General features: G+C 42.4%; 1 protein-coding gene and 1 long non-coding RNA gene across 20 annotated transcripts in view; one reads left to right on the forward strand and one right to left on the reverse strand.

Moving 5' to 3' along the window:
- Window positions 1-26,004, forward strand: part of PARP9 (poly(ADP-ribose) polymerase family member 9) — a 37,378-nt gene that overhangs the window by 461 nt on the left and 10,913 nt on the right. For 3 of the 19 annotated variants that reach the window (XR_006696004.3, XM_015446354.3, XM_005547976.4), the window contains exons 1-8: window positions 42-101; window positions 4,292-4,395; window positions 5,543-5,576; window positions 8,153-8,988; window positions 12,050-12,271; window positions 13,882-14,100; window positions 19,021-19,078; window positions 24,130-24,510. Coding sequence is in view for 11 of the 19 variants with exons in the window: in XM_015446354.3 (XP_015301840.3) it covers window positions 4,381-4,395; window positions 5,543-5,576; window positions 8,153-8,988; window positions 12,050-12,271; window positions 13,882-14,100; window positions 19,021-19,078; window positions 24,130-24,510 (1,765 nt within the window). In the remaining 8 variants the exon portion in view is untranslated. Of the gene's footprint in view, window positions 1-41; window positions 237-4,291; window positions 4,396-5,542; window positions 5,577-8,152; window positions 8,989-12,049; window positions 12,272-13,881; window positions 14,101-19,020; window positions 19,079-21,743; window positions 21,971-22,489; window positions 22,823-24,129; window positions 24,511-26,004 lie in introns of those variants that run through there. The other 16 variants (XR_012431642.1, XM_074033309.1, XM_005547977.4 and 13 more) reach the window with 12 other exon arrangements.
- Window positions 5,600-7,473, reverse strand: LOC141409724 (uncharacterized). Its single transcript, XR_012431650.1, has 2 exons — window positions 6,685-7,473; window positions 5,600-6,353 (listed from the first exon to the last, which is right to left on the reverse strand). It is a non-coding gene; the product is annotated as an uncharacterized lncRNA (long non-coding RNA).

Below are 26,004 nucleotides of genomic sequence, written 5' to 3' on the forward strand. Positions count from 1 at the left end.
TTTCAGTTTCGCTTCCCCGGAGGTCCCTCCCTGTTCCCAGCAGAGCTGCTTCCCCCTCTTCCCTGTGCTGTCTGCACCGAGGCGAGTGGTCTGCCGGGTGGGTAGGTCCGGTGCCCCTGGGCCCTCGGGGTCCCCTTTCCTGCAGGCTCGGGGTACGGGGGGGGCGGAGAGTGGGGGCGGGCGCGGACCAGGATCCCAGGGCCAGGCCTCCCTTATGAGTAGACTATGCAAAGAAAGTAAGTTTCTCCTGTGTTTCTTATTCTTTGTAACTCTTACTGCTGTTATCACTATTATTTGATGCTAAAAAGTAATTCACATCTGAATCCATGTTAAACTTACCCATTTTTGAAAATTTGAATGTGTTCATCTGGTAATTGTGACCTGTTACCCCTTCCCTCCCTCCAACTCTACCCTTTAGACAGGCTCCTGGGGGCTTTTCTCCTCCATTGCTTGATTTAACCAACAGCACTGAATTGTTTCTTGCTGCCCAAAGAGCAGAGCAAGGCCCTGATGTCAAGGGCTGGTGAGGGGAGGCGGACCTGTGAACCAGGGAGCAAAACTTCTTCAAGGCCTCCAAGGAGAAGTTTCAAGCAGCATCTTAATAAACTGAGTGTGGCGACGAGATGGGGAGGACAGGGTTGGGGGGAAAAGCACCTAAGGCTTAGGGACCACTATGGTCTGAAGCACAGAGTGGGCCTGGGGCCTGGGAGGAGAGGAGATGGGTGAGGGGATGAGGGAGGGAGGGCCTACCTAGATGGGCACTGTCCAACAGAGATACAATGTGAGCCAGTATGTTCATTCTAAAATTTTTGCAGCCATATTTTTTAAAGGATAAAGAAACGGATGAAATTAATTGTAATGATGTTATTTAACTTGACATATCCAAAACTTAATCATTTCAGCACATAATGAGCTTTTTACATTCTTTTTATCATACTGCATCTTTGCAACCCAGTGTTTTTCTTACACTTACATCACATCTCGATTCAGACTGGCCACATGTAGCCTCAGTAGCTACGTGAGGCTGATAGTCCACCCTGGACAGCACATATTTAGATGGTGAAAAGCTTTGAAGAGCAGTAAATATGACTTGAAGGGTTGTAAGCAGGGAAAGCAAGAAAATGACTTGCCAGATATGCATTTTAGAAATATGGTGCTGACAATGGTGTGGAAGACACATTTACAAGCAGGGATGACTGGCGGCAGAGAGGACAGAGATAAGGTTTTTGCACATGGCTGGTAAGACTGGAAATGGGTCAGTCTTCACTGTGAGCAATTTGGCAGTACTGTCAGAATTACAACAGCATATGCTTTTTGATTCTGGAGTTCCATTTCTAGGGATTTGTCCCATTGCTATATTAGCCCCTGTGTGAAGTGACCTGTGTACAAAGATGTTCTTTACAGCCTTGTTTACAATGGCAAAAGATAGGTAACTCTTTAATGTCCATAAATAGGGGGACCAGCAGTTTAATAATAATAATATATCTATACAATGGAATACAATGGGCAGTGGGAAAAATGAAGAAGCTCTCTATGTGCTAATATGATAAGATCTCTAGGATACATTACGTGAGAAACATAAGATGCAGAAGGGTGTATATAAGCTACTACCTTTTGTGTAAAAAATGCCACTGGAAGAATACAGGAGAAGCACTCTGGACAGGGAATTTAGTAGGGGAGATAGGAGGAAACCTTTTACATTTTCTTATACATCGTAAATGTAATACCTATTCAAACAATAAAATGTCAAATCAGGTACATTTAAATCTTTGAAAAGAGTATATTGCTGGCTGGGCGTGGAGGCTCATGCCTGTAATCCCAGCACTTTGGGAGGCTGAGGCAGGTGGATCACGAGGTCAGGAGATCGAGACCATCCTGACTAACACAGTGAAACCCCAGCTCTACTAAAAAAATACAAAAAAAAAAAAAAAATTAGCTGGACGTGGTGGGGGGCACCTGTAGTCCCAGCTACTCAGGAGACTGAGGCAGGAGAATGGCATGAACCCGGGAGGTGGAGCTTGCAGTGAGCCAAGATCACGCCACAGCCTGGGCCACAAAGTGAGACTCTGTCTTAAAAAAAAAAAAAAAAAAAAAAAAGAAAAGAAAAGAAAAAGAAAGAAACAAAAAGAAAGGAAAGGAAAGGAAAGAAAAGAAAAGAAAAGAAAAGAGTATATTGCCACAGCTCAGGCAAAAGGTGCTGAGACCCTGAGGTGAAGCAGTGTCAGTGGGTGAGGAAGGTAGGGGCATATTTGAAAGTGATTTAGGTTGTCAGGTCCCAGATATGAGACAAAAAAGACTGAGGGAAAGTTGCTAGATTTCTGATTTGAGTGCATAAATGGTATTATCATTTACTGAGCTGCAGAATCCAGGAGATAAAGTATGGATTTGGTGGGGGTGGGATGGAGGATTGGAGACCAGGAGATATGCAGAGGCTTATTTGAGGGGACTGTGAGACCTCCAGGTGGAGTTGAAAAATGGGGCTCAGGAGAGCCATGGCCTAGAACTGCAGATATTAGAGTCATATTTGCAGTTGGTGAGTTGACGCCGCGGGAGTGGATGAGTTCACTCCTGCAGAGCATGTAGAATGAGATGAAAAATGCCTTAGACAGAATCCTGGAGCAAACAATTAAGAGGGGTATGGTGGAAGTGAACGCAGGGAAAAGGCCTGTAAAGGTAAAGTGAAGGGTAATAAAAGAACCAAGGGAAGATGGCATAGGAGAAGCCAAGAAAGCAGGATTTCAGGAATGAAAGAGTGAAATACTATAGAAAGTGGTCCAGTAAAGATGGATAGAAGATAATCCATTGGCATTAACCACATGGGGGATTCTGATGAGCAGTTTCTCTCCTTTTTTCTTTGAGACAGGGTCTCATTCCTGTTGCCCAGGTTGGAGTGCAGTGGCATGATCACAGCTCACTGCAGCCTTAGCTTCCCACCAAGTGATCCTCCCATCTCAGCCTCCCAAGTAGCTGGGACTATAGGCATGTGCCAACATGTGCAGCTAACTTTTTGTGTTTTTAGTAGAGATGAGGTCTTGCCATGTTGCCCAGGTTAGTCTTGAACTCCTGAGCTCAAGCAATCCGCCTGCCTCTGCCTCCCAAAGTGCTGGGATCACAAGTGTGAGCCGCCGTGCCTGGCCACTGGCAGTTTCTAAAGGGTGCTGGGAATGAGACAGGGAGCCAGGTTATAGTAGGCTGAGTGGGCAGGTGGACAGGAGAGTCCATTACTCATTCCAGAAGTTTAACTGCTTATGAAGAGAAGGAAACACAGTAGGAACCAGTGATGGAAAGTTAGGAAGGCTTTTGTGGTTATGCTGTTTTTAATATGGAAGAGGTGGAATGCTTAGAGCACTATGCTCCTTGTTTGGCTATCCATAGGCCTGTAAAACCTGGCCTGAAGACAGAAACAGGTGCAACATTTAAAGCAAAAGCTCATGGTCAAAGCAGATGAAGTCATCCTTCTTTTTTGAAAACAGCAGTGCCCTCTGGAGGCAAAAAAAATGCATCTTGTCTTTGCATTTTAGGATGCAAAGGATTGTACTAGACCTGCTACTTTCCCTTGATGAGTAAAGATCGGGATCTGATGCTGTAGATGGTTGTACAAAATTTTTCTATTGCAAAGACGTTAGAATTATTTAGCGGCCTAAATATAGCAACAAGTGTGGGCAACTGTATCTTTAAGCATTTTCATCATCACTCTTCTAAAAATTCATAATCTTTAATTCCTACCTATTAGATGGAAAATCATTACAAAGTATTTTTTTCTGAGATTTTCTGACTTTTAACCAGATATGCCCCTATCATTAGGTCAAGGATATGCATCACAAATTCAGTGATACACACCCCTCACAGGCAAAAATGGCATTTCCTCTTTCTTCAGACACTCTCCAGGGGGCTTCATTCACTCATAAGCTCGGTCTTCCTTACTGTTCTTTGAATGTTGTTCTCAGTCTCACCACTTTGTTATCATCCTCTTCTTCTAAATATGTAAAATCCTCCTGCATTCTTCATTGCCAGGCTGTAGTCTCACCTCCTCCATAAAGCTGTCCCTGTTCCAGGCCGTAGAGCATTTTCCCTTCTCTGAACTGGCATTATGATTTCCATTGGAACCCTTCTTGGAAAAGGTAGAAGGTAAACAGTAACAACAACAGCAAAACAATGTGTACATCGTTATCAAGGAAATTAAGAACTGTTCAAAATCAGAAATCATGTTTGGTCCTCCTACAGTATATTCTTACTGAGTTTCCTAAGATTCTGGCTAATGTTTATTGCATCTTTTCTAATTCATTCCTAGAAGTGGACCACTGTATCTGGAAACTACAGTCTATGCTTTGAAGCACAAAAGAGAATAAACATTTAAAGACTCCCCCGGGGACCTGGAGGATGGACTTTTCCATGGTAAAAAGCATAAATGTGTATATGACATGAACCTTGATCAGCACATGAATACTTCTTTCTATAACAGCAAGAAATCTGGGGTGTTCACTAATACCCGACATCCTCATCTGCTTTTAATAGCCCAGTAAAGTTTTCTCCTGTCTCCCTTCTTGGGAAATGGAGAATCAGTAATATGCTAATCTAATCAATAGTGTCAACTTGAAGCTGGATGATTTTTCAGAATATTTTTAATTCTCTTAGCTCATTTAGTGATTCTGCTTTTTCGGGTTGGGGTAAGGAGAGTAATAGAGGATGAATGAAAAGAAGGGAATAGAGAATAGAGAAAGATCAGATTAGAAGTCACTTACTAAACTTGAAAAGTTCACATTAAGGCTTGTGCCATGACAAAAGCAATTGAAAGTGGATCCTTGCTGGTGGATGAGAGACAGAGCTGATGAGGCTCACGTCCCCAGGTCTTCTGTCTAGAGAAACCCCATGAGCCTTTGGAGATTGGAGTCTATGTGAGAGTTTGGGGTCATTTTGGTCTGTGACTTTTGGGCCTTTTAAAGTGTTAATCTCTAACCCTCATCTCATTCTCAATTAGAATGAGATGCACTGAGATGCATTGGCAGTGGCTAGCGCCTATAATCCCAGTTACTATAGAGGCTGAGGCCAGGAGGATCACTTGAAGCCAGTAGTTCGAGACCAGCCTGGGCAACATAGCAAGACTCTGCTCATCTCTAAAAAACGTAAAAACAATTAGCTGGGCATGGTAGCGCATGCCTGTAGTCCCAGCTATTCAGGAGACTGAGATGGGAGGATTGCTTGAGCCCAGGAGTTCAAGGCTGCAGTGAACTGTGATTGCACCACTGCACTCCAGCCTGGGTGACAGAGTGAAACCTTGTCTCAAAAAACAATAAAACTAAATTTAAAAAAAGAAATGCATTGGCCCCTAGGGAAATGGCATAGGGCAATGTTTGCTGGCACATTTAGTATTTTAAGTGTTTCGGACATGCAGATTTTTAAAAACACATGCTCCCCTCCCTCCCAAACGCAGTGCTTTGAGCAGGATTTCCATTGCATTGTGTTCACTAGGGTGTATTTGTTATCAGTAAGCTGTAGTCATTGTACTTCCATTTTTTAAGAAAGCCATTCTCATTTTTCACAGGTTGCCGGAGCAGCAGCTTACAGTGAAAAATCAGGTAGGATTACCTCGCTCTCACACTTGTTTCAGAAAGTCTTTGCTCAGATCTTTCTTCAGTGGAGAAAGGGGAATACATAAGGACAGTGTTTCCCCTACAGGTGCTCAGGTGCGTGACTGCAGATCCTTGTGGGGACCCCCGCACATGCTTCAGAGTTGGTGTGGCATCAGCAGGCATGATCTCTTAGGGCCCCCACCATTCCTCTCCTTTGCCCATAAATGTGAGACTCTTTTAACGAGAGCCTACAGCTGAAATTGGCCAGATGGGGTGGCCAACTGATTGTCTCCTTGCTCAACGAGTGCTATACAAGCTAAATAGTTCTTGCCTAATTCCAGGGGTGCCCCATTAAAGATTTTCAACCAAAGCTCAGGCCAATAGGGCCTTACTACTCAATTCCGGCTTTGTTTGGGTAATTGAGTCCACAAGAGGTCTTCTAGGAGACTCAGATTAGAAATGGGAGTTGACGCAAAATAAAAGTAATTATCACATTTTATCTATTTTAGCCTGCACATTTTTTTTCACATTTTAACATTACTGAAATAAGGTAGTATACATTTTATCAATTGATGGTATGCCCCAGTTTAGTTGGCATTTTTTTTTCCCTTTCTCAGAGGCATTGTAACAACAATGTCTTAGACACCATGAAATACGGTGTCCCAAGCTGGGTCCTCTGGGAAGCAGAATTTGAGATGGAATTAGGAGTGCAAAAAATTCACTGTGAAAGGTAAAGAGAGGAAGCTGGACTGAGCAGACTAGCCATCAGACTGTAATAAGAACCTGACAGTTGGCCGGGCGCGGTGGCTCAAGCCTGTAATCCCAGCACTTTGGGAGGCCGAGACGGGCGGATCACGAGGTCAGGAGATCGAGACCATCCTGGCTAACACGGTGAAACCCCGTCTCTACTAAAAATACAAAAAAAAAAAAACTAGCCGGGCGAGGTGGCGGGCGCCTGTAGTCCCAGCTACTCCGGAGGCTGAGGCAGGAGAATGGCGCAAACCCGGGAGGCGGAGCTTGCAGTGAGCTGAGATCCGGCCACTGCACTCCAGCCCGGGCTACAGAGCAAGACTCCGTCTCAAAAAAAAAAAAAAAAAAAAAAAAAAAAAAGAACCTGACAGTCTCTGCAAGCCTGAGATTGACTGTTAGAGGTGTCCCACGTTGGGCATAAATGGCCTTGCTCAGCTACTGATGGAGGCTACCCTGAGAATAGCATGACCTTGGCTGAAAGCTGAGATGAACCCTGAGGGGCTAGCAGCTGGAGGCTGTCAGCTAACTGTATTTCCCACTTCCTAGCCAATTGCAGGGAGATCTGAGTAGCATATCTTCTTGTCTGCCACATACAGTAAATAATTTTTAGTCAATTAGTTTTGATTTCACCAAAATTGTGCCAGACTAGACTATCATAAAGAATTATTTACTGAACTGAAGCAGACATTATCAATGCTCCACTCATTGGTTGGTCCAATGTCTTCCCCTACTCCTACTCACCAGGGAACTGCCTCAATCAATGACCAGTAGAAGTCGGGTAGGCCAGGCATGGTTGCCTTTTTGGAGTCACCCAGGTGGGGTGGGCAGATTGCTTGAGTCTTTTGGAGCACTTTTGTAGGCCCAGGTGGGCAGATTGCTTGAAATCAGGAGTTTGAGACCAGCCTAGGCAATACGGCGAAACCCCCTCTCTACAAAAAAAAAAAATATGGAAATTAGCTGGACACGATGGTGTGGGATGCTGTGAGCCTGTAGTCCCAGCTATTCAGGAGGCTGAGGTGGGAGGATGGCTTGAGCATAGGAGGCAGAGGTTGCAGTGAGCCAAGATTGCATCACTACACTGCAGCCTGAGCAACACAGTGAGACCCTGTCTCAAAAAAAAAAAAAAAAAAAGAGGTTGAATAAATATCCCAGCTCCTGTGGTTACTACCCCACCAGTGATATAACCCTGAGGCACAAGATCTACACTATTTCCCAGTGGAGTTAAGTTCCATCTGCCTAGTTACACGTGCTTTGTTCATTTGTCTTACTTTCACACCCTGCCCTCCCCACCCCAAGGCCCTAGTATTTCCTAGGATCACCTCCCAAATAAACTACTTACATTCAAATCTTTGTCTCAGGGTCTGCTCTTAAGAAAACACAAACTTAGATGCTGACAAAAGCAAAAAAGTTATAAAACCTCCACCTATTTTGGCTCATAATTAAGTCCCTTCTAATACCTGTGCCCTAAGCATGGGTCTTTCTAAGCTCTCCACTTTTATATATATTTTTAAAAATTCATGGCCCCCATATACATAGTTTTCCTACCATCATCACTGCATCGTAGTAGCTACCACTTATGGAGTACTTAATCTATGTCAGACACAAGAGTATGCACTTTATGGGTGACCCATTGAAAACTCTTAGATGTCCTTGGTCTGATTATATGTCTAGTTGAGAAGAAGAATCACAAAGGACAATAGATGAAGTTCATCTCTCTTTTGCACATAGGAAACACAGTCTCCTGGTATGAAGTGGGATTACAACCTTTCAAACTGTGATTTTTTTTTCTTTCTTTCTTTTTTTTTTTTTTTTAATCTTCTCTTCTTTTCCAGGAACTGATGCTGTTGGAGACAAGTATAGTTGGCGAATTCCCATTAACCACAATGACTTCAAAATTTTTAAAAATAATGAGCGTCAGCTGTGTGAAGTTCTCCAGAATAAGTTTGGCTGTATCTCTACCGTGGTCTCTCCAGTTCAGGAAGGCAACAGCAAATCTCTGCAAGTGTTCAGAAAAATGCTGACTCCTAGGGTAGAGTTATCAGTCTGGAAAGATGACCTCACCACACATGCTGTTGATGCTGTGGTGAATGCAGCCAATGAAGATCTTCTACATGGAGGAGGCCTGGCCCTGGCCCTGGTGAAAGCTGGTGGATTTGAAATCCAAGAAGAAAGCAAACAGTGGGTTGCCAGATTTGGTAAAGTATTAGCTGGTGAGATAGCTGTCACGGGAGCTGGGAGGCTTCCCTGCAAACAGATCATCCATGCTGTTGGGCCTCGGTGGATGGAATGGGATACACAGGGATGTATTAGAAAGTTGGAGAAGGCCATTGTAAGTATTCTGGATTATGTCTTCTATATAAATACTCACATTAAGACAGTAGCAATTCCAGCCTTGAGCTCTGGGATTTTTCAGTTCCCTCTGATTTTGTGTACAGAGACTATTGTAAACACTATCCGGGTTCATTTGCAAAGGAAGCCAGTGATGAGTAATTTGAAAGAAATTCACCTGGTGAGCAATGAGGACCCTACTGTTGCTGCCTTTAAAGCTGCTTCAGAATTAATCCTAGGGAAGAGTGAGCTGAGACAAGAAACCACCCCTTCTTTCAATGCAATGGTCGTAAACAACCTGACTCTCCAGATTGTCCAGGGCCACATTGAACGACAGACAGTAAGTCTTTGTTTCTATTCTCTCAAACTGGCACAGGTGATCCTTGAAAGTTAAATAATTTTTAAGTGTACACTACGCAACACTACGGAGAAATCATCTTGTTTGGATTAAGAATATGAGCCAGATGCAGTGGTACATGCCTGTAACTCAGCCACTTGAGAGCCTGAGGTTGGAGGACCATTTGAGCCCAGGAGTTGGAGGCCAGCCTAGGAAACAGCCAGACCCCATCTCTTTAAAAATTTTTATTTTAAGTTTTTTTACAATAGGCTGGTCATGGTGACTCATGCCTGTAATCCCAGCACTTTGGGAGGTCGAGACGGGAGGATCACTTGAGCCCAGGTGTTCAAGACCAGCCTGAGGAACGTAGCAAGACCCTGTCTCTCAAAAAAAAAAAAAAAATTATCAGGGCATGTTGATGCACATCTATAGTCCCAACTACTTTGGGAGGCTAAGGCAGGAGGCTCACCTGAGCCCATGAGTTCAAGGCTATAGTGATTCCTGCCAGGGCAACAGAGCAGACTTTGACTTTGTCTCTAAAAATAATAATAATAATAATAATAATATAGCATTCAGGGCCAGGCCATCTGGATTTGAATACCAGCTTTGCTATTTTTTTAACTGGGTAACCCAAAGCAAGTTACTTTATCTTTAGTTCTTCAGTTTCCTCATTTGTACAATGAGGATAATAATAGCATTTGTATCTTAGAGCTGGGATCAATACACATAAAATGCTTAGAGTAGTGCTTGATATGTAAGAAGTATTTATCATTATTATTGCTGTTGCTATTATCTTAGGCACCCTGAGGAATTAGAATAACCTTTGATCCCAAGGAACCTAAAGTCAATTATATTCTTCACTGTAAAAATATTCTTTATTTGAAAAATCTCTCTGGGGAGAAAAACCATCTCAACATTTCTGAAGCAACCTATCAATAGTAAACAAAAATAATACTTAAGAGTATGTAAATTTGTGACAAGAGTGGAGTATAGTGGGCCAAGAAAGATTGCTTCAGAAGGTATGAGTTTTGAATCTGATCTCAAGTTTCAGTGGTTATGATTGGCAGGAGGGGAAGCTTTCTGGGTGGTCAGAGTGACTTGATCAGAGAGATGCAGAGGAATTGACAGAAAATAATGGGCTTGACTAGAGTCAGGAGACACGGGAGGAGCTCTAAGTCATAGTCTGTGTGTTTATACACAGAATGTAACTCTGCCAGGGGCTGTGGAGAATACAAGGTGCAACTAAGCATGTAGCTGGGAGTCACTGGGCACAAAGGCGAGGACGCTAACAGGGAGAGGGAAGGAGTCAAGGTAGTGGTGAACCTAGGTATTTCTGAGTTAGTGCAGCTCCCCTGCTAGACGGAGAGCACCTTAAAGATGGAGATCTTGGCCTCTTCATCCCTATAGCCCCAAGGCCTGGTCTGGGCATGCATCTAAGGGTTCAGCAAATTAATGATAAATAAGTGGAGGGAGTAGGAGGGAGAAGGCACCACAACAGAGGGTGAGAATGAATATAAGGCTGTATTCTTTTTTTACTTCTGAATCAGTGATGTCACACTTAAGACTCCCATGACCACAATCAAACAGACTTAGACATTGGTAAAACAAACAAAAAAACAAACAGACAAACAAAAAACACTTATTGCCTATAAGACAATTAGAGAGAAGACTAGGGGAGTTCATGAAATGAAATATTTGAGAAGTCATTAACACACAAATTTAAAATTAAAATGGAAGCATTCTAGTTGACTAACTTATCCCTTTAACTGAATTTTTTAATGTGTATTTATTGCCAGCAACATTAGGAACATTACAATTTTTAAAGGGTGTTGGTGCCCCCAAATTGCAAATTCTAATTGTGCTTTCAAAGTGATGCATTCATTAACATCAGTGAAGAAGTACCTGAGTTACCCTGAAAGGGAGCCAAAGTCAATAGAATGATTAGGGGAATTTGGGCATGGGGGAAGGAAGGACACTATCATTTTTAGCACAGCTCTGAGGGTTAACTAGGAGATGATATTGTCTAAAGTACAGCTCATGTATATGTACAGTCTATTTCTGAAGAGAGAGATGAAGAACTTGGTTACACGTAAGATGGGTGGGTGAGTAGGAGGTCTGGGGACCTGACCAAGAAGAGGGCCTACTTTTCATTGAATACCTTTTTGTCCCATTTGGAGTTTCTTCAACATGTTAAGTTCGTTATATTTTAAACCATAAAAACATTAGGAGATGGAAATTTCCCAAGAAATTTTATTTCCTATTTAAAATGAGACAAAACAAAAACCCATGATGAAATAGCAAAAAGTCATGGTGGTCAGGCAGAGATGAAACCATTTATTCACAGAGCTTAAAACAAATCACAGGGAATACTCGGAATCTAGCCATCTGGGAAGTGTAATCCAGCAAGGGGCAAACAGATGTTTGCAATGAAAATTACATCAGCCGGGCTGGGTGCGGTGACTCACACCTGTAATCCCAGCACTTTGGGAGGCCAAGGCGGGTGGATCACGAGGTCAGGAGATCGAGAACATCCTGGCTAATATAGTGAACCCCTGTCTCTACTAAAAACACAAAAAATTAGCCAGGCATGGTGGCGGGCGCCTGTAGTCCCAGCTACTCAGGGCTGAGGCAGGAGAATGGCGTGAACCCGGGGGAGGTGGAGCTTGCAGTGAGCCGAGACCGCGCCACTGCACTCCAGCCTGGGTGACAGAGCGAGACTCCATCTCAAAAAAAAAAATTAAAAATTAAAAAAAAGAAAAAAAGAAAATTATATCATCCATACATTTTCGTAATTTCTGAGTTACGTAATTCAGCTTCAATCATGGCAATCAAATGATCGCTCTTTGGAAATATGAGTTTCTATATATTAATAATGAAATTTTTTAGAAATTAGGGTCTTCAGCCTGGGCGACAAAGCGAGACTCCGTCTCAAAAAAAAAAAAAAAAAAGAAATTAGGGTCTTCAAAGAGTATTTTTCAAAGCTCTTCAGGGAAGTAAAGATTTAAATTATTCATTTAAGAAGAAGGAATTTAACAATGAATCCTACCCTTTCTTCCCTTTTCAGGCAGATGTAATTGTTAATTCTGTAGACCCACGTGATATTACAGTTGGACCTGTGGCAAAGTCAATTCTACAACAAGCAGGAGTTGAAATGCAATCGGAATTTCTTGCCACAAAGGCTAAACAGTTTCAACCGTCCCAGTTAGTACTGGTCACAAGAGGATTTAATTTGTCCTGCCAATATATATACCATGTACTGTGGCATTCAGAATTTCCTAAACCTCAGGTAAGTTTAAAATAAATGTGTCTTTATTTAGCTCCATAGTCTATATAGTCTTTTTTTTTTTTTTTTTAACAAATTTCCATCATTTCATTACATTCATGAAATATTTTGTCAAGTGGTATAGTCTTCATTTTTTAGCACACCTGTGAATACCAGAAATACTGAACAGGTACAGTTGCCGTAAGTTATCTTAAGAAGTTTGATTTAGGTCTGGTGCAGTGCCTTATGCCTGTGAATCCAGTGCTTTGGGAGACCAAAGTGGGAGGATCACTTGAGCCTAGGAGTTTGAGACCAGCCTGAGCAACATAGCAAGACCCCCATCTCTACCAAAAAAAAAAAAAAAAATCAGCCAGGTGTGGTGGTGCACACCTGTAGTCCCAGCTACTCAGGAGGCTGAGGTAGGAGGATCACTTGAGCCCAGGAGATTGAGGCTGCAGTGAGCTGTGATCACACTGCTGCACTCTAGCCTGGGTGACAGAGACTGTCTCAAAAAACAAACAAACTAAACAACAAAGAAGCTTAAAATGTTGCCTAACCCATGTCTAAATTTAATAGGCATACTGCAGATAGACACTGAAACTAGTACTCCCTCAGTCTGAACACTGGTTCACCCCAACATACCCAGTGACCTCGTCCGCCTTTTCCTAAGTAGGCAAGGGATTCAGTCTCTCATGTCCCTCCATGTGTTATATTCCTGGAGCAGCTGGGGTTCCCCCTCCAGCATCATTCCAGTCAAATCTATTACCTGAGGTCTCTTCCACCCGTGGCTGTCTAGCCCACTCTCCACTGAGGCACATAAAATACAAGCATTAATGAACTCAGGAGGCAGAGGTCGCAGTGAGCCGAGATCGCAGCACTGCACTCTAGCCTGGATGACAGAGTGAGACTCTGTCTCAAAAATAAAATAAAATAATAAAATAAAATAAAATAGTCATTAAAGAATAGGAGGAACCCACTCAGATGGTGAAAAGAGGGAAACTTAATCCCCTTCTCTGCCTTTGTCTATCTTTCTTCTTCACCATTTCTGGTTCCCTCTTGAGAGCTCTCTAATCCCAAATTGGTCCTCTAGTCTCCCTCTATCCCTCAGTTTTCCAAAGTCCTTCCATGGGCAACATTCCTGTATTATTTTGATGTTAACAGTTGGTAGAAGTTTAAATCTGCCAAAAATATTAGCATTTCTCCAAGAGGAATGACATAATAGATCTTAATGACATTGAGTAAGTGCTGCTTTCTTATTTTAATCTCGATATCCTTTATGAAAATTCAGTCCTCTTTACCTTGACCTGGAAGGGGTAGGTGAATGGGGTAAACTGATGGTTGGCTCTCTGACCTGGGGGGATGGGCAAGGCTACATAAACCGGGAGAAATTCTAGTGCCCACATGTCCTGAATAGCACAAGATGGCCACTCTATTGCTTCAGTTTCTCACCACCTAACCTTATAGCCATAGTGGGTTCCCTCTGGAGTGGGACCTTTCCTGTCATGTGAGGAGGCAGGGACACGAACCCTGAGGGAGAGTGGAGGTGGACATTGTAAAATAGGGGCAGGATCAAGGGGTAAGTGGAGTCTTGTTCTTGACTCAAATGCGCATCTTAAAATTGTGTTTTCCTACAGACATTAAAACATGCAGTGAAGGAGTGTTTGGAAAAATGCATTAAGCAAAATATAACTTCCATTTCCTTTCCTGCCCTTGGGACTGGAAACATGGATATAAAGAAGGAAACAGCAGCAGAGATTTTGTTTGATGAAGTTTTAACATTTGCCAAAGACCATGTAAAACACCAGTTAACTGTAAAGTTTGTGATCTTTCCCACAGATTTGGAGATACATAAGGTAAGTTAATATCTTAGATATGTCCTACAGTTCATTCATTTATTCATTCATTCAACAACATCTGTTTAGTATCTACAATGTAAGACGCAGGGCTAGGTGCTGTATAATGTAGTGGTGTTCTAACTTGGTGAAGTTTAATATTTACAGATTGTCTACCTCTGAACTAGTAAAACATGTCATTATAGACGGCTGGGCATGGTGGCTCACACCTGTAATCCCAGCACTCTGGGAGGCTGAGACGGGTGGATTACCTGAGGTCGGGAGTTCGAGACTAGCCTGACCAACATGGAGAAACACTGTCTGTACTAAAAATACAAAATTAGCTGGGTTTGGTGGTGCATGCCTGTAATCCCAGCTACTAGGGAGACTGAGGCAGGAGAATCACTTGAACCTAGGAGGCGGAGGCTGCGGTGAGCCGAGATCACACCATTACACTCCAACCTGGGCAACAAGAGTGAAACTATCTCAAAAAAAAAAAAAGAAAAGAAACATGTTTACCCCACTACCTAGCTTTGGTGTTTCCTTTTATTGGCACTTATTCTTCCCTCTGCTCCTTAAAGGTAAGCAACCCTCTAGTTTCAGTCTGGGGTCCTTGCTGCTCTCTCACCTCTTTCCCTTCAAGAACACAACTGTTCTTACAACTTCTGTGAAGTCCTATCTTCTTAGCCAATCCTCTCTCATTTCCACTTGGATCTCTGACCGTCATCTCAAATGCAGTGTATTTAAGGCAAATTCTTTGTCTTATCTCTCTCTGTCTCTTTTTTTTTTAAACAGATGAGGTCTTGCTCTGTTGCCCAGGCTGGAGTGCAGTGGCACAATCATAGCTCACTGTAGCCTTGAACTCCTGGGCTCATATGATCCTCCCACTCCAGCCTCTTGATTAGCAGGCACTACAGGCACGTGCTACCATGCCTGGCTAATTTTTAAATTTTTTGTAGAAAAGTGGTCTTACTATGTCACCCAATCTGGTCTTGAGCTCCTGGGCTCAAGTGATCTTCCCATCTCAGCCTCCCAAAGCTCTGGAATTATAGGTGTGAGCCACTATGCCTGGCCTGTCTTCTCCTCCTCAATCAGTTTTCCCTCTAAAATCCCCATCAGTCTCAGCTTTGTCTCTTACTGGCTATATAACCTTGGGCAAGTTAGTTTACCTATCTGTGCCTCAGTTTCCTCATCCTTAAAAGAGGGATACTAATTACCATCTTATGGAGCTGTTGTGAATATAAAATGCGTTAATACAGTCAGGTGAGGTGGCTCATGCCTGTAATCCCAGCACTTTGGGAGGCTGAGGCAGGCAGATCATCTGAGGTCAGGAGTTTGAGATCAGCCTAGCTAACACAATGAAACCCCATTTCTACTAAAAATATAAAAAATTAGCCAGGCGTGGTGGCACACACCTGTAATCCCAGCTACTCGGGAGGCTGAGGCAGGAGAATCGCTTGAACCCGAGAGGCGGAGGTTGCAGTGAGCCGAGATCACACCATTGAACCCCGGCTTGGACAACAAGAGTGAAACTCCATCTCAAAAAAAAAAAAAAAGAGTTAATATCTGTGAAACACGTAGAATAGTACCTAGCACAGAGTAGAAGGTAGCTGTTATTATATCAACTGTGATGAGCTGTAGTTCACTGAGTGCTGAATTGTTACTAAATTCAGTGAATTGTTTATCTTTTCTTTCCAGTTTCTTTAACAGCAGCGGTATGCCTGGCTAGTTTTGCCATGTCTCCAGTACTGCCCTCAAATTCAACCCATTCTTTTTTAGCTCATCTGTAGGTGACGTCAGAAGGAAATCAGCCATGGTCTAATATGTCTGGGGTCCCTGTGTTGGAGGGGAGCTTGTCTTATGGGTCTGAGTGCACTTCATCTCAGCTTTTTGTTTGGGTGGACAGATCAAGCTGAGTTCCTAACATGTGAATAAACCGTGTTATATTCAGCGTAATTACTACATATTGCAGTGCTGTTCTGCCTTTAAAGTACTGACCATCTCTGCTTTATTCTCACTTAGCTGGCATTTTCGAGAAAGACTTTAATGATGTTAGGGAAGAATAAAAAGGAGAGGAAATAAGATACAGCAACCTAAAATAGGTTTTCGAGATACAGGTTTCTGTTTCTGCCAACAGCAACATCTGAGTTTTAGTGAGACTTCTCAGCACGTGTCTGGATTTTGGATATAGAGGGCCTTGCCTGGCAGAAAGTGGCTGCAAACATTAGTTCTCTGACTGCTCATATTCCCACCTCTTGGCCTGCTCTATGTGCATGGTTGCCATTTTATCTCTGCCTATAAGGAAATGAATTTATACTTGTTCCAGCTTGGTCTTTCTTGGAACAAGTATAAAAGTCCTTATTCCTTCTGCTGCCCAATTAGACACAGAGAGATTTGTAGCATTTGCTGATTTCCGTGGCTGCTTTCAAGCTGTTGATATGACGTCACTGAAAGCAGAGCTGGAAGAGATGGTCACAGCAGGCTCTCTTGAGTCACTGTCTGCCAGCTCCAGTATCCCACTGCACCTCACCCACAGCTGACTGGTGAGATGGTGGTGCATGACCCGAGGAAGTAGCTCACCTTCTGATAAAATGAATAATCCTGTCCTTCAGATGAAGTTCATTAGTTTTCCCATGCAGAGGATTATCTCTAAGCCCAGATAGGTGCCCTGATCACATCCCTGAACTCCTGAACTATTTCTTTTTTTAATTTCCTTTTTTTTTTTTTTTTTTTTTTTTGAGACAGGATGTTGCTCTGTTGCCTGGGCTGGAGTGCAGTGGTGTGATCATAAATCCCTGCATCCTCAACCTCCCAGGCTCAAGCAATCCTCCCATCTCAGCCTCCTGAGTAGCTGGGACTATAGGCATGCATCACCATGCCTGGCTAATACTTTCATTTTTGTGGAAGTGGGATCTCACTATGTTGCCCAGGCCAATCTCAAACTCCTGGACTCAAGCAATCCTCCCACCTCAGCCTCCCAAAGTTCTGGGATTACAGACGTGAGCCACCATGCCCAGCCCCTGAACTGTTTATGAAGCACCATTTTCATACAAGAAGAATTAACCACATCTAGAAAAGAAGGTTCATTCTCTCCAACATACAAACAAAAATGTGCATGACAGTTTAAGAAAAATGGAAAGATCAACCACAGTCTGAGTGCTCCCCCAGGGACTAATAATAAAAATAGTGTCATAGGGGGCTGGGCTCGGTGGCTCATGCCTGTAATCCCAGCAATTTGGGAGGCTGAGCTGGGTGGATCACCTGAGGTCAGGAGTTGGAAACCAGCCTGGCCAACATGGTGAAACCCGAGCTCCACTGAAAATATAAAACTTAGCAGGGTGTGGTGGTACCTGCCTGTAATCCCAGCTACTCAGGAGGCTGAGGTAGGAAAATCACTTGAATCTGGGAGACAGAGGTTGCAGTGACCCGAGATTGCACCATTGCACTCCAGCCAGGGCCGTCTCAAAAAAAAAAAAAAAGTATATAGTGCCATGTATTGTGTCTGTCAGGCACTGCGCTAAGAAGGTGTCTCATTTCCTTCTCCCCTTAATATTTTGATGAAGCTACTGTTGTCGTCTCCATTTCACAAATCCAAAACATAACCCAGAGGTTAATATGCACACAGCTAGTCACATGGCCAAACCAAGATCAACCTTGGTGTCTGTCTGCGCTCAAAACTTTGTTCTGAACCATTAAACACAAACACAGAGAATTATACATCTTTCAGTTTTGTAACTCAAACAAGAGGATTATCTTACACAGCAATTTACATTAAAAGTGAATGTTGACCATTCCTTCAGGCTCTTTTCAGCATTAACACTACTTTATATCCACATGGAGGTATGATGTGTGTGCAGATATAATGTATACATCTTCTAATAAGCCTTCTAATAAGCACATATTTTCTTCCTAAATAAGTTGCGGTGAGATAAATGCATTTAATACACTTAACCTACCAAACATTATAGCTTAGCTTATCCTACCTTAAACATGTTCAGAACACTTACATTTGTCTATAGTTGGGCAAAATCATCTAACACAAGCCTATTTTGTAATAAAGTGTTGCATATCTCATGTAACTTACTGAATACAGTGTTTACTGTGGCTGACTGGGAGCTTGGCTTGTGCCCAGTATCACGAAAGAGCATCTTACTACATGTCACCAGCCTGGGAAAACCTCAAGATACAGTTTCCACTGAATGCATATCACTTTTGCACCATCAATAAAGCCAAAAAGTCCTTAATCAAACCATTGTAAGTCAGGACTATCTGTATTGCCAATTGTATCTACTTTGGACAAGGAAGACAGTGAATACCATGGCTCCAAAAGCTAAGTGAGATGTGTTATTTCTAATAGACATTATGTTAATGGATCTGTGTTGCAATATGCACAAATCTTTGTCTATAGACTTTCATATAATAACAATTACAATAGCTACCATGTACTGAATGTTTACTACACGCCAGGAGCAATTTCAAGCACTCTATAGGAATTAACTTACATAAAACAGATTATTTTATTATTCAATTTACAGACCAAGTTTGGTGTGTATACCATTTTTTAAATGATTTTGTGTTTTATTAGTTACCTATAGTTTTCTTCTTCAGTGACATATCCACAGCTTTGGTTTAGTGCAAGCAGGGCATTAAAATCTGTTGAATGAATGCATGGTTATATTTTGTCTTGGAATGCATAGTCTTCTTTATTTATACCAGATTTTGATTTCATCTTCATTTTTCCTATGCTTGTTCCTTCTGTGTTCTAATAGATGGTGGTCCTCTTCTCTGGGACTTTCCTAAAGGCTGCTTTAGATTTGTGGTAGTAGGAATGGGACTGACAGAGTGGATGAAGTCAAGTGCTGTGTGTGCAGAGAGGGAGACTTTGATGACAATGGCTATCAGCCCTGCTTATGACTCTCTGCTCTGTTTTGCTTCTTGTAGGTTTTCAGTGCTGAAATGGCAAAGAGGTCCAAGATGCTGGGTTTGAACAATTACAGTGGTGAGTAAGAAATTCACAGGCCAATAAGTAGTGTCGCCCACCATTGGCTCATTCTATTCTTGATCATCTGAACTAATGGAGGGGAGAAGAAGAATAAATAAGCCACATGTATTGCATTGTGGTCCTGCTTGGATACCTGCCTACTCTATGCCCTGATCATGAGTCTATTCTTGCTTGGTCCAGTTTCATGATATGAACAGAGGAGGTTTGAGTTGCAGTGGATAATCCAAGGTGTGGGTGGTTGATTCATAAATAGATATCTATAATTTTTTCCCAAGAAAAAGTTCTGGCTTCCATAAACTGGCATTCAGCCACTCTTTCTGCTCTGAACGTCTAAAGAGGGTTACTTATTGTAATTACAGAAAACACATCTCAATAATAACAGATAAATGGGTTAACTCAATGCTACTCAAACCCGAGTAATCACTGGGATCACGATGGAAACTTTAAAAAACAAACAAACAAAAAACTCCCAAAATATGTATTTGTCCCAGCTCTACAGATGCTGATTTAGGGACTCTGGGTCTGGGCCAACAATATCTATTGTGAATGCTCCCTAGTCAATTTTGATGCCGAGCATTTTTTTTTTCTTTTCTTTTTGAGACAAGGTCTGGCTCTGTCACTCTGGCTGGAGTGCAGTGGTGTGATGTCAACTCACTGCAACCTCTGCTTCACAGGCTCAAGCCATCCTCCCACATGAGTCTCCCAAGTAGCTTGGACTATAGGCACATGCCACCATGCCCAGTTAATTTATTTTATTATTTTTAAATTTTTTTTTTGTTTTTTGGTAGAGACAGGGTTTCACCATGTTGCCCAGGCTGGTCTGAAACTCCTAGGCTCAAGTGATCTGCCTGCCTCTGCCTCCCAAAATGCTGGGATTACAGGTATATAACGTCATTCTTTTAGTGAAGTTTGGGTGGACTGAGATGGAATGTTCAGTGGCCTGGCAGTGCTGGAAGTAAGGAAGGAGAGCATTAACATTTCTGGCCTGGAACTGTGCCTTTTATGATCCTCTTTATTTATCTGTATAGTGATGATAATAACAGACTGTTGTGAGGATAATACATTATGTATGCAAAAATGTTCTATAAATTGAAAGCATTAAACAAATGCCAGACAATAAATAATGACTGAGAAGATGGACAAACTCCCCAGGTAGGTAAGAGGAGAAAGAGATTCCTTTTGACTGGTAAAGATGAAGAATGGCTTCATGAATGAGATAGTTCTAAGCTGGGCTGTAAGCATGGCAAGATTTCCAATGTCCAGAGAGGGTAGGATGGGGCATCCAAGGTAGAGAAAACCCACAGGAGCAAAGAAATCCAGTGCATGTTTGGGGAACCACAGGGAATCCATTATGGGTACATAAGAGGAGTTTTAGGTGAGAAAAACATAGAAAAGGAACATCAAAAGGTCTGTATGTCATTAATCTGAATAATGGTGGCAAATGTCACCATTTAATTCAGTAATTCTTGCGGACAACTGTAAAGGAATTATATAGCACAGGACAATAATTGACATAAAAATGATTAATGATGGAACATGGTGGCTCAAGCCTGTAATCCCAGCACTTTGGGAGGCCAAGGCAGGCAATCACTTGAGGACAGGAATTCGAGACCAGCCTGGGCAACATGGTGAAACCCATCTCTACAAAAAATACAAAAATTAGCCAGGCATGGTGGTGCGTGCCTGTAGTCTCAGCTACTTGGGAGGATCACCTGAGCCCGGGGAGGTCAAGGCTGCAGTGAGCCATGATTGTGCCACTGCACTCCAGCCTGGGTGACAAATAAACAAAATGATTAATGATGATGATCTCAGATTATCAAGGAAAGGTTAAACTGTTTAGGAAGGGCCGGGCACGGTGGCTCATGCCTGTAATCCCAGTACTTTGGGAGGCTGATGTGGGCAGATCACCTAAGGTCGGGAGTTCAAGACCAGCCTAACATGGAGAAACCCCATCTCTACTAAAAATACAAAATTAGCCAGGTGTGGTGGTGCATGTCTGTAATCCCAGCTACTCAGAAGGCTGAGGCAGGAGAATCGCTTGAACGTGGGAGGTGGAGGTTGTGGTGAGTCAAGATCACGCCATTGCACTCTAGCCTGAGCAACAAGAGGGAAACTCCATCTCAAAAAAAACAAAAACAAAAACAAAAAAGCAAACAAACAAAAAAAACTATTTAAGAAGGCAGAGAGGTGGTATGTTATCATTAGAAATATTTAATTCAGCTGGGCACGGTGGCTCATGCCTGTAATCCCAGCACTTTGGGAGGCCGAGGCAAGCGGATCACCTGAGGTCAGGAGTTCGAGACCAGTTTGGTCAACAAGGCGAAACCTCGTCTCTACTAAAAATACAAAAGAGAATTAGCCAGGCATGGGGGCGTGTGCCTGTAATCCCAACTACTCGGGAAGCTGAGGCAGGAGAATCACTTGAACCCAGGTGGCGGAGGTTGCAGTGAGCCGAGATTGTGCCACTGCACTCCAGCTTGGGCAACAGAGGGAGACTTGGTCTCAAAAAAAAAAAATAAATAGATAACTCATAGTTAAAATTCAGTGCATTTTGGTGCCAGAAGAGTTATCCTTTAGTGATCCGAACAATTTACTTATCTAGAAGAATAGTGCTCACTTTGCCAACACATATACTAAAGTTAGAATAATAATTATTGGCCAGGTGCGGTGGCTCACGCCTGTAATCCCAGCACTTTGGGAGGCTGAGGTGAGCAGATCACGAGGTCAGGAGTTCGAGACCAGCCTGGCCAACATGGTGAAACCCCATCTCTACTAAAAGTACAAGAATTAGCTGGGCGTGGTGGCAGGCGCCTGTAATCCCAGCTACTCGGGAGGCTAAGGTTGCAGTGAGCAGAGATCGCGCCACTCTACTTCAGCCTGGGCGACAGGGTGAGACTCTATCTCAAAAATAAATAAATAAATTATTATTATTATTATTATTATTATTATTATTGGCCAGGCATGCTGACTCATGCTCATAGTCCCAGTGCTTTGGGAGGACAAGGTGGGTGTATTGCTTGAGGCCAGGAGGTCAAGACCAGCCTTGGCAGCATAGTGACACCCCATCTCTAAAAAAATAGGAGGAGGAGGAGGAGAAGTGGGGGAGGGGGAGAGAGAGGAGAGAGGTAGAAGAAGAGGAAGAGGAAAAAGGAGAAGAAGGAGAAGAATTTTCTCTTGATAATAATGGCTAAATGAAATATCACTATGCATTGTTTTTATTTTCTCCTAAAAAATAATATAATCTCCCAGACAGAACAAGGGTTTAAACAAAAGTATGCCTCCAATATAAAACCTGGGTTACTTCTTACTGCTGTCTAAAACCTTGACTTTTGTATTTTTTATCTTTACTCAGAGGAAGACTGTCCTCCCTGTGTTACTTCTGGGTCTGTCCTTATACTTCTTTTGTAGCTCCTGTACCACACAACTGAGATCTCAGGAGAAAGATGCTAATTTCCACTGCTGTTCAGATATTACTCACTGGAAGGCATATGCGGGAGCACTGGAGTCAGATGCCCATACCTACTAGCTTCATGGCCACCGCTAACTAGTCCTGTAGCCATGGGCAAGTTACTTAATGACTCTGTGAATCAATTTCCTTGTTGGTAAGATGGGACAACTACTAGTATCTGTCTCATAAGGTTGTGAGGAATCCTGAGTAGTGGAATTACAGGTATTTCTTCCTTCCATTATATGTTGATAATTTTCCAATTTTTAAATAATAAACATGTATTATTCTTAAAATCAGAGATTCATTTTTTAAAAAATAATTTTGACTCTTCAAGCTCTGTGTCTTTCAGAGATGTTTGATTTTAAAACTAGTAGCAAGAGGTTAAGGAAAATCCTATTCAGCAGGAAATAATACTTAACATCCAGGGTGAGATCTCAAGGTGAACTCATCTGTGAACTGATAAATGCAACATAGCAGAGGCAAGAGATGATAAAGCTAATCCATTACAAGCTAAACTCTGTGTTCCAAAGGAGGCTGTAAACAATACAGGTAGATTTCCTTCATACCCAATGCAGCTTTCAGAGATAGGTACTTAATTGAAGCTGCTACTGCTGACAGTGGTGACAATATCACAGGGGTAAAACGCTGGCCATGGTGTTTTGTTCTGTACTGTTTTATTTTTTTTTAATTTTTTTTATTATACTTTAAGTTCTAGGGTACATGTGCACAACGTGCAGGTTTGTTATATATGTATACATGTGCCATGTTGGTGTGCTGCACCCATTAACTTGTCATTTACATTAGGTATATCTCCTAATGCTATCCCTCCCCTCTACCCCCTCCCCACAATAAGACCCAGTGTGTGATGCTCCCCTTCCTGTGTCCAAGTGATCTCATTGTTCAATTCCCACCTATGAGTGAGAACATGCGGTATTTGGTTTTCTGTTCTTGCGACAGTTTGCTGCGAATGATGGTTTCCAGCTGCATCCGTGTCCCTACAAAGGACACAAACTCATCCTTTTTTATGGCTGCATAGTATTCCATGGTGTATATGTGCCACATTTTCTTAATCCAGTCTGTCACTGATGGACATTTGGGTTGATTCCAAGTCTTTTCTATTGTGAATAGTGCCACAGTAAACATATGTGTGCATGTGTCTTTATAGCAACATGACTTATAATCCTATCTAGAACTAGAAATACCATTTGACCCAGCCATCCCATTTCTGCACTGTTTTAAAACCCACTGGTCAGCCGGGCACATTGGCTCACGCCTGTAATCTTGGCACTTTGGGAGGCTGAGGCGGGCAGATCACGAGGTCAGGATATCGAGACCATCCTGGCTAACATGGTGATACCCCATCTCCACGAAAAATATAAAAAATTAGCTGGGTGTGCTGGCAGACGCCTGTAGTCCCAGCTACTCGGGAGACTGAGGCAGGAGAACGGCGTGAACCTGGGAGGCAGAGCTTGCAGTGAGCCAAGATCACACCACTGCACTCCAGGCTGGGCGACAGAGTGAGACTCCGTCTCAAAAAAAAAAAAAAAAAAAAAAAAAAAAACCGCTAGTCTTCCATGATTGCTTATTATAGTCATTTCAGTCCCCCAGTCAACCAGAGAGGAGAAAAGAGAAAATGGGCTTGAAGCTAGATTTCCTGCCATCAATCTGATGGGATTCAACATGGAAAAAATGTGGGAGGCCCATGCATGGATCCAAAGAATATTGAGTCTCCAGAACCATCACATCATTGAGAATAATCATATTCTGTACCTTGGGAGAAAGGAACATGACATTTTATCTCAGCTTCAGAAAACTTCAAGTGTCTCCATCACAGAAATTATCAAACCAGGAAGGACAGAGTTAGAGATTAAAGGAGCCCAGGCTGACCTCATTGAGGTGGTTATGAACATTGAAGATATGCTTTGTAAAGTACAGGAGGAAATGGCAAGGAAAAAGGAGCAAGGACTTTGGAGCTTGTTAGGTGAGTAACTTTCTATTAAGTTAGAAAGTAAATTCTCCCCATTGTTCCTTCTTTTGGGTGTGAGCATGTATGTATGGATGTGGGTGAGAGACAGAGAGAGGAGGGAGCAAACATTCTGATTCTTTGTTAGATCATAAACCTTCGTGAGTTATTTTTTGCTCTCTTTTGACAATCAGGATTATTTGTGAACACACACACAAACACAATTTTATTTACTTGTAATAACCCTGATTGTCTAAGAGGCAATTACATGGAATTTTGGCAGTGGTAAAACCCAAGCCATGGGGAAAAGTATACATTTCTAATTCTTCAGATGCAGCGCTCAAATGTAGACACATTCTATCAGATTATCTTATTTCTTTTATCAAGTTTTATTGTATTTATTTGTTACTGACAGCATTAGGAACCCTAAAATTACTTACCTTGAGCCCTCTCGCCAATGAAATTATACATTGGTACTGTGAGGTACACTCAAGTATCTCCCATTCAGTGGGGCTAAACTCATCAGGATACATGTGGGAATTTGGATCTGGAGAGATCCTTTCAACAGAGCCCTAGAGCTAACTAGGAAATTATACTATTGAAAATGCCATCTCAGGGCCGGGCGTGGTGGCTCACGCCTGTAATCCCAGGACTTTGGGCAGATCACCTGAGGTCGGGAGTTCAAGAGCAGCCTGACCAACATGGAGAAACCTTGTCTCTACTAAAAATACAAAAAAAAAAAAAAAAAAAAAAATTAGCCAGGCATGGTGGCCCATGCTTGTAATCCCAGCTACTCTGGAGGCTGAGGCAGGAGAATTGCTTGAACCCAGGAGGCAAAGGTTGCAGTGAACTGAGATCAAGCCATTGCACTCCAGCCTGGGCCACAAAAGTGAAACTCTGTCTCAAAAAAAAAAAAAAAAAAAAAAGAAAGAAAAAAAGAAATGCCATCTCGGGAGATAGAGATAGATATAGATTTCATTCAACTAATGCATATTGCACCCATGATGTGCCAAGCACTGTGCTAGGTGCAAGGACTACAGCAGTAAACAAGATGGACATTGTTCCTGCTCAAAGTCTAATGGGGAACCTTGATGAGCACACAGGTTAGTGATGATAGAGGAGAGCGAAAGCACTGCGGAGAGGCACCTAACCCAGACTTGGGAAGTCATGGGAGGGCTTATCACAGGTGTCATAAATGGAGAGCTGGATAATAGGTAGAAGTTAGTTAGGCAAAGAAAGAAAACATCAAGAAATAAGATTGTTGCAAGGCCTGGATTATGTAAGACCTTATAAATCACGTGAAAGAGTTCAGAGAATTTCTTGAAACAAATAGGGAACCTTAAAGAATTTTAAGCAAAGTTAAGATCAGACTTGTGTTTTTAGAAAGATCACTGGTTATAATGTGGAGAATGGATTTAGTAAGAGGTGCAAAAATTCAGACGCAAAATTTCAAAGGACACCTTATTTTTACCACGTGTTTGTAAAAATAATGCAGGAATAAATGGTTAAGTG

The sequence above is a fragment of the Macaca fascicularis genome, chromosome 2 (assembly GCF_037993035.2).
Source record: "Macaca fascicularis isolate 582-1 chromosome 2, T2T-MFA8v1.1".
Taxonomy (NCBI): Eukaryota; Metazoa; Chordata; class Mammalia; order Primates; family Cercopithecidae; genus Macaca; species Macaca fascicularis.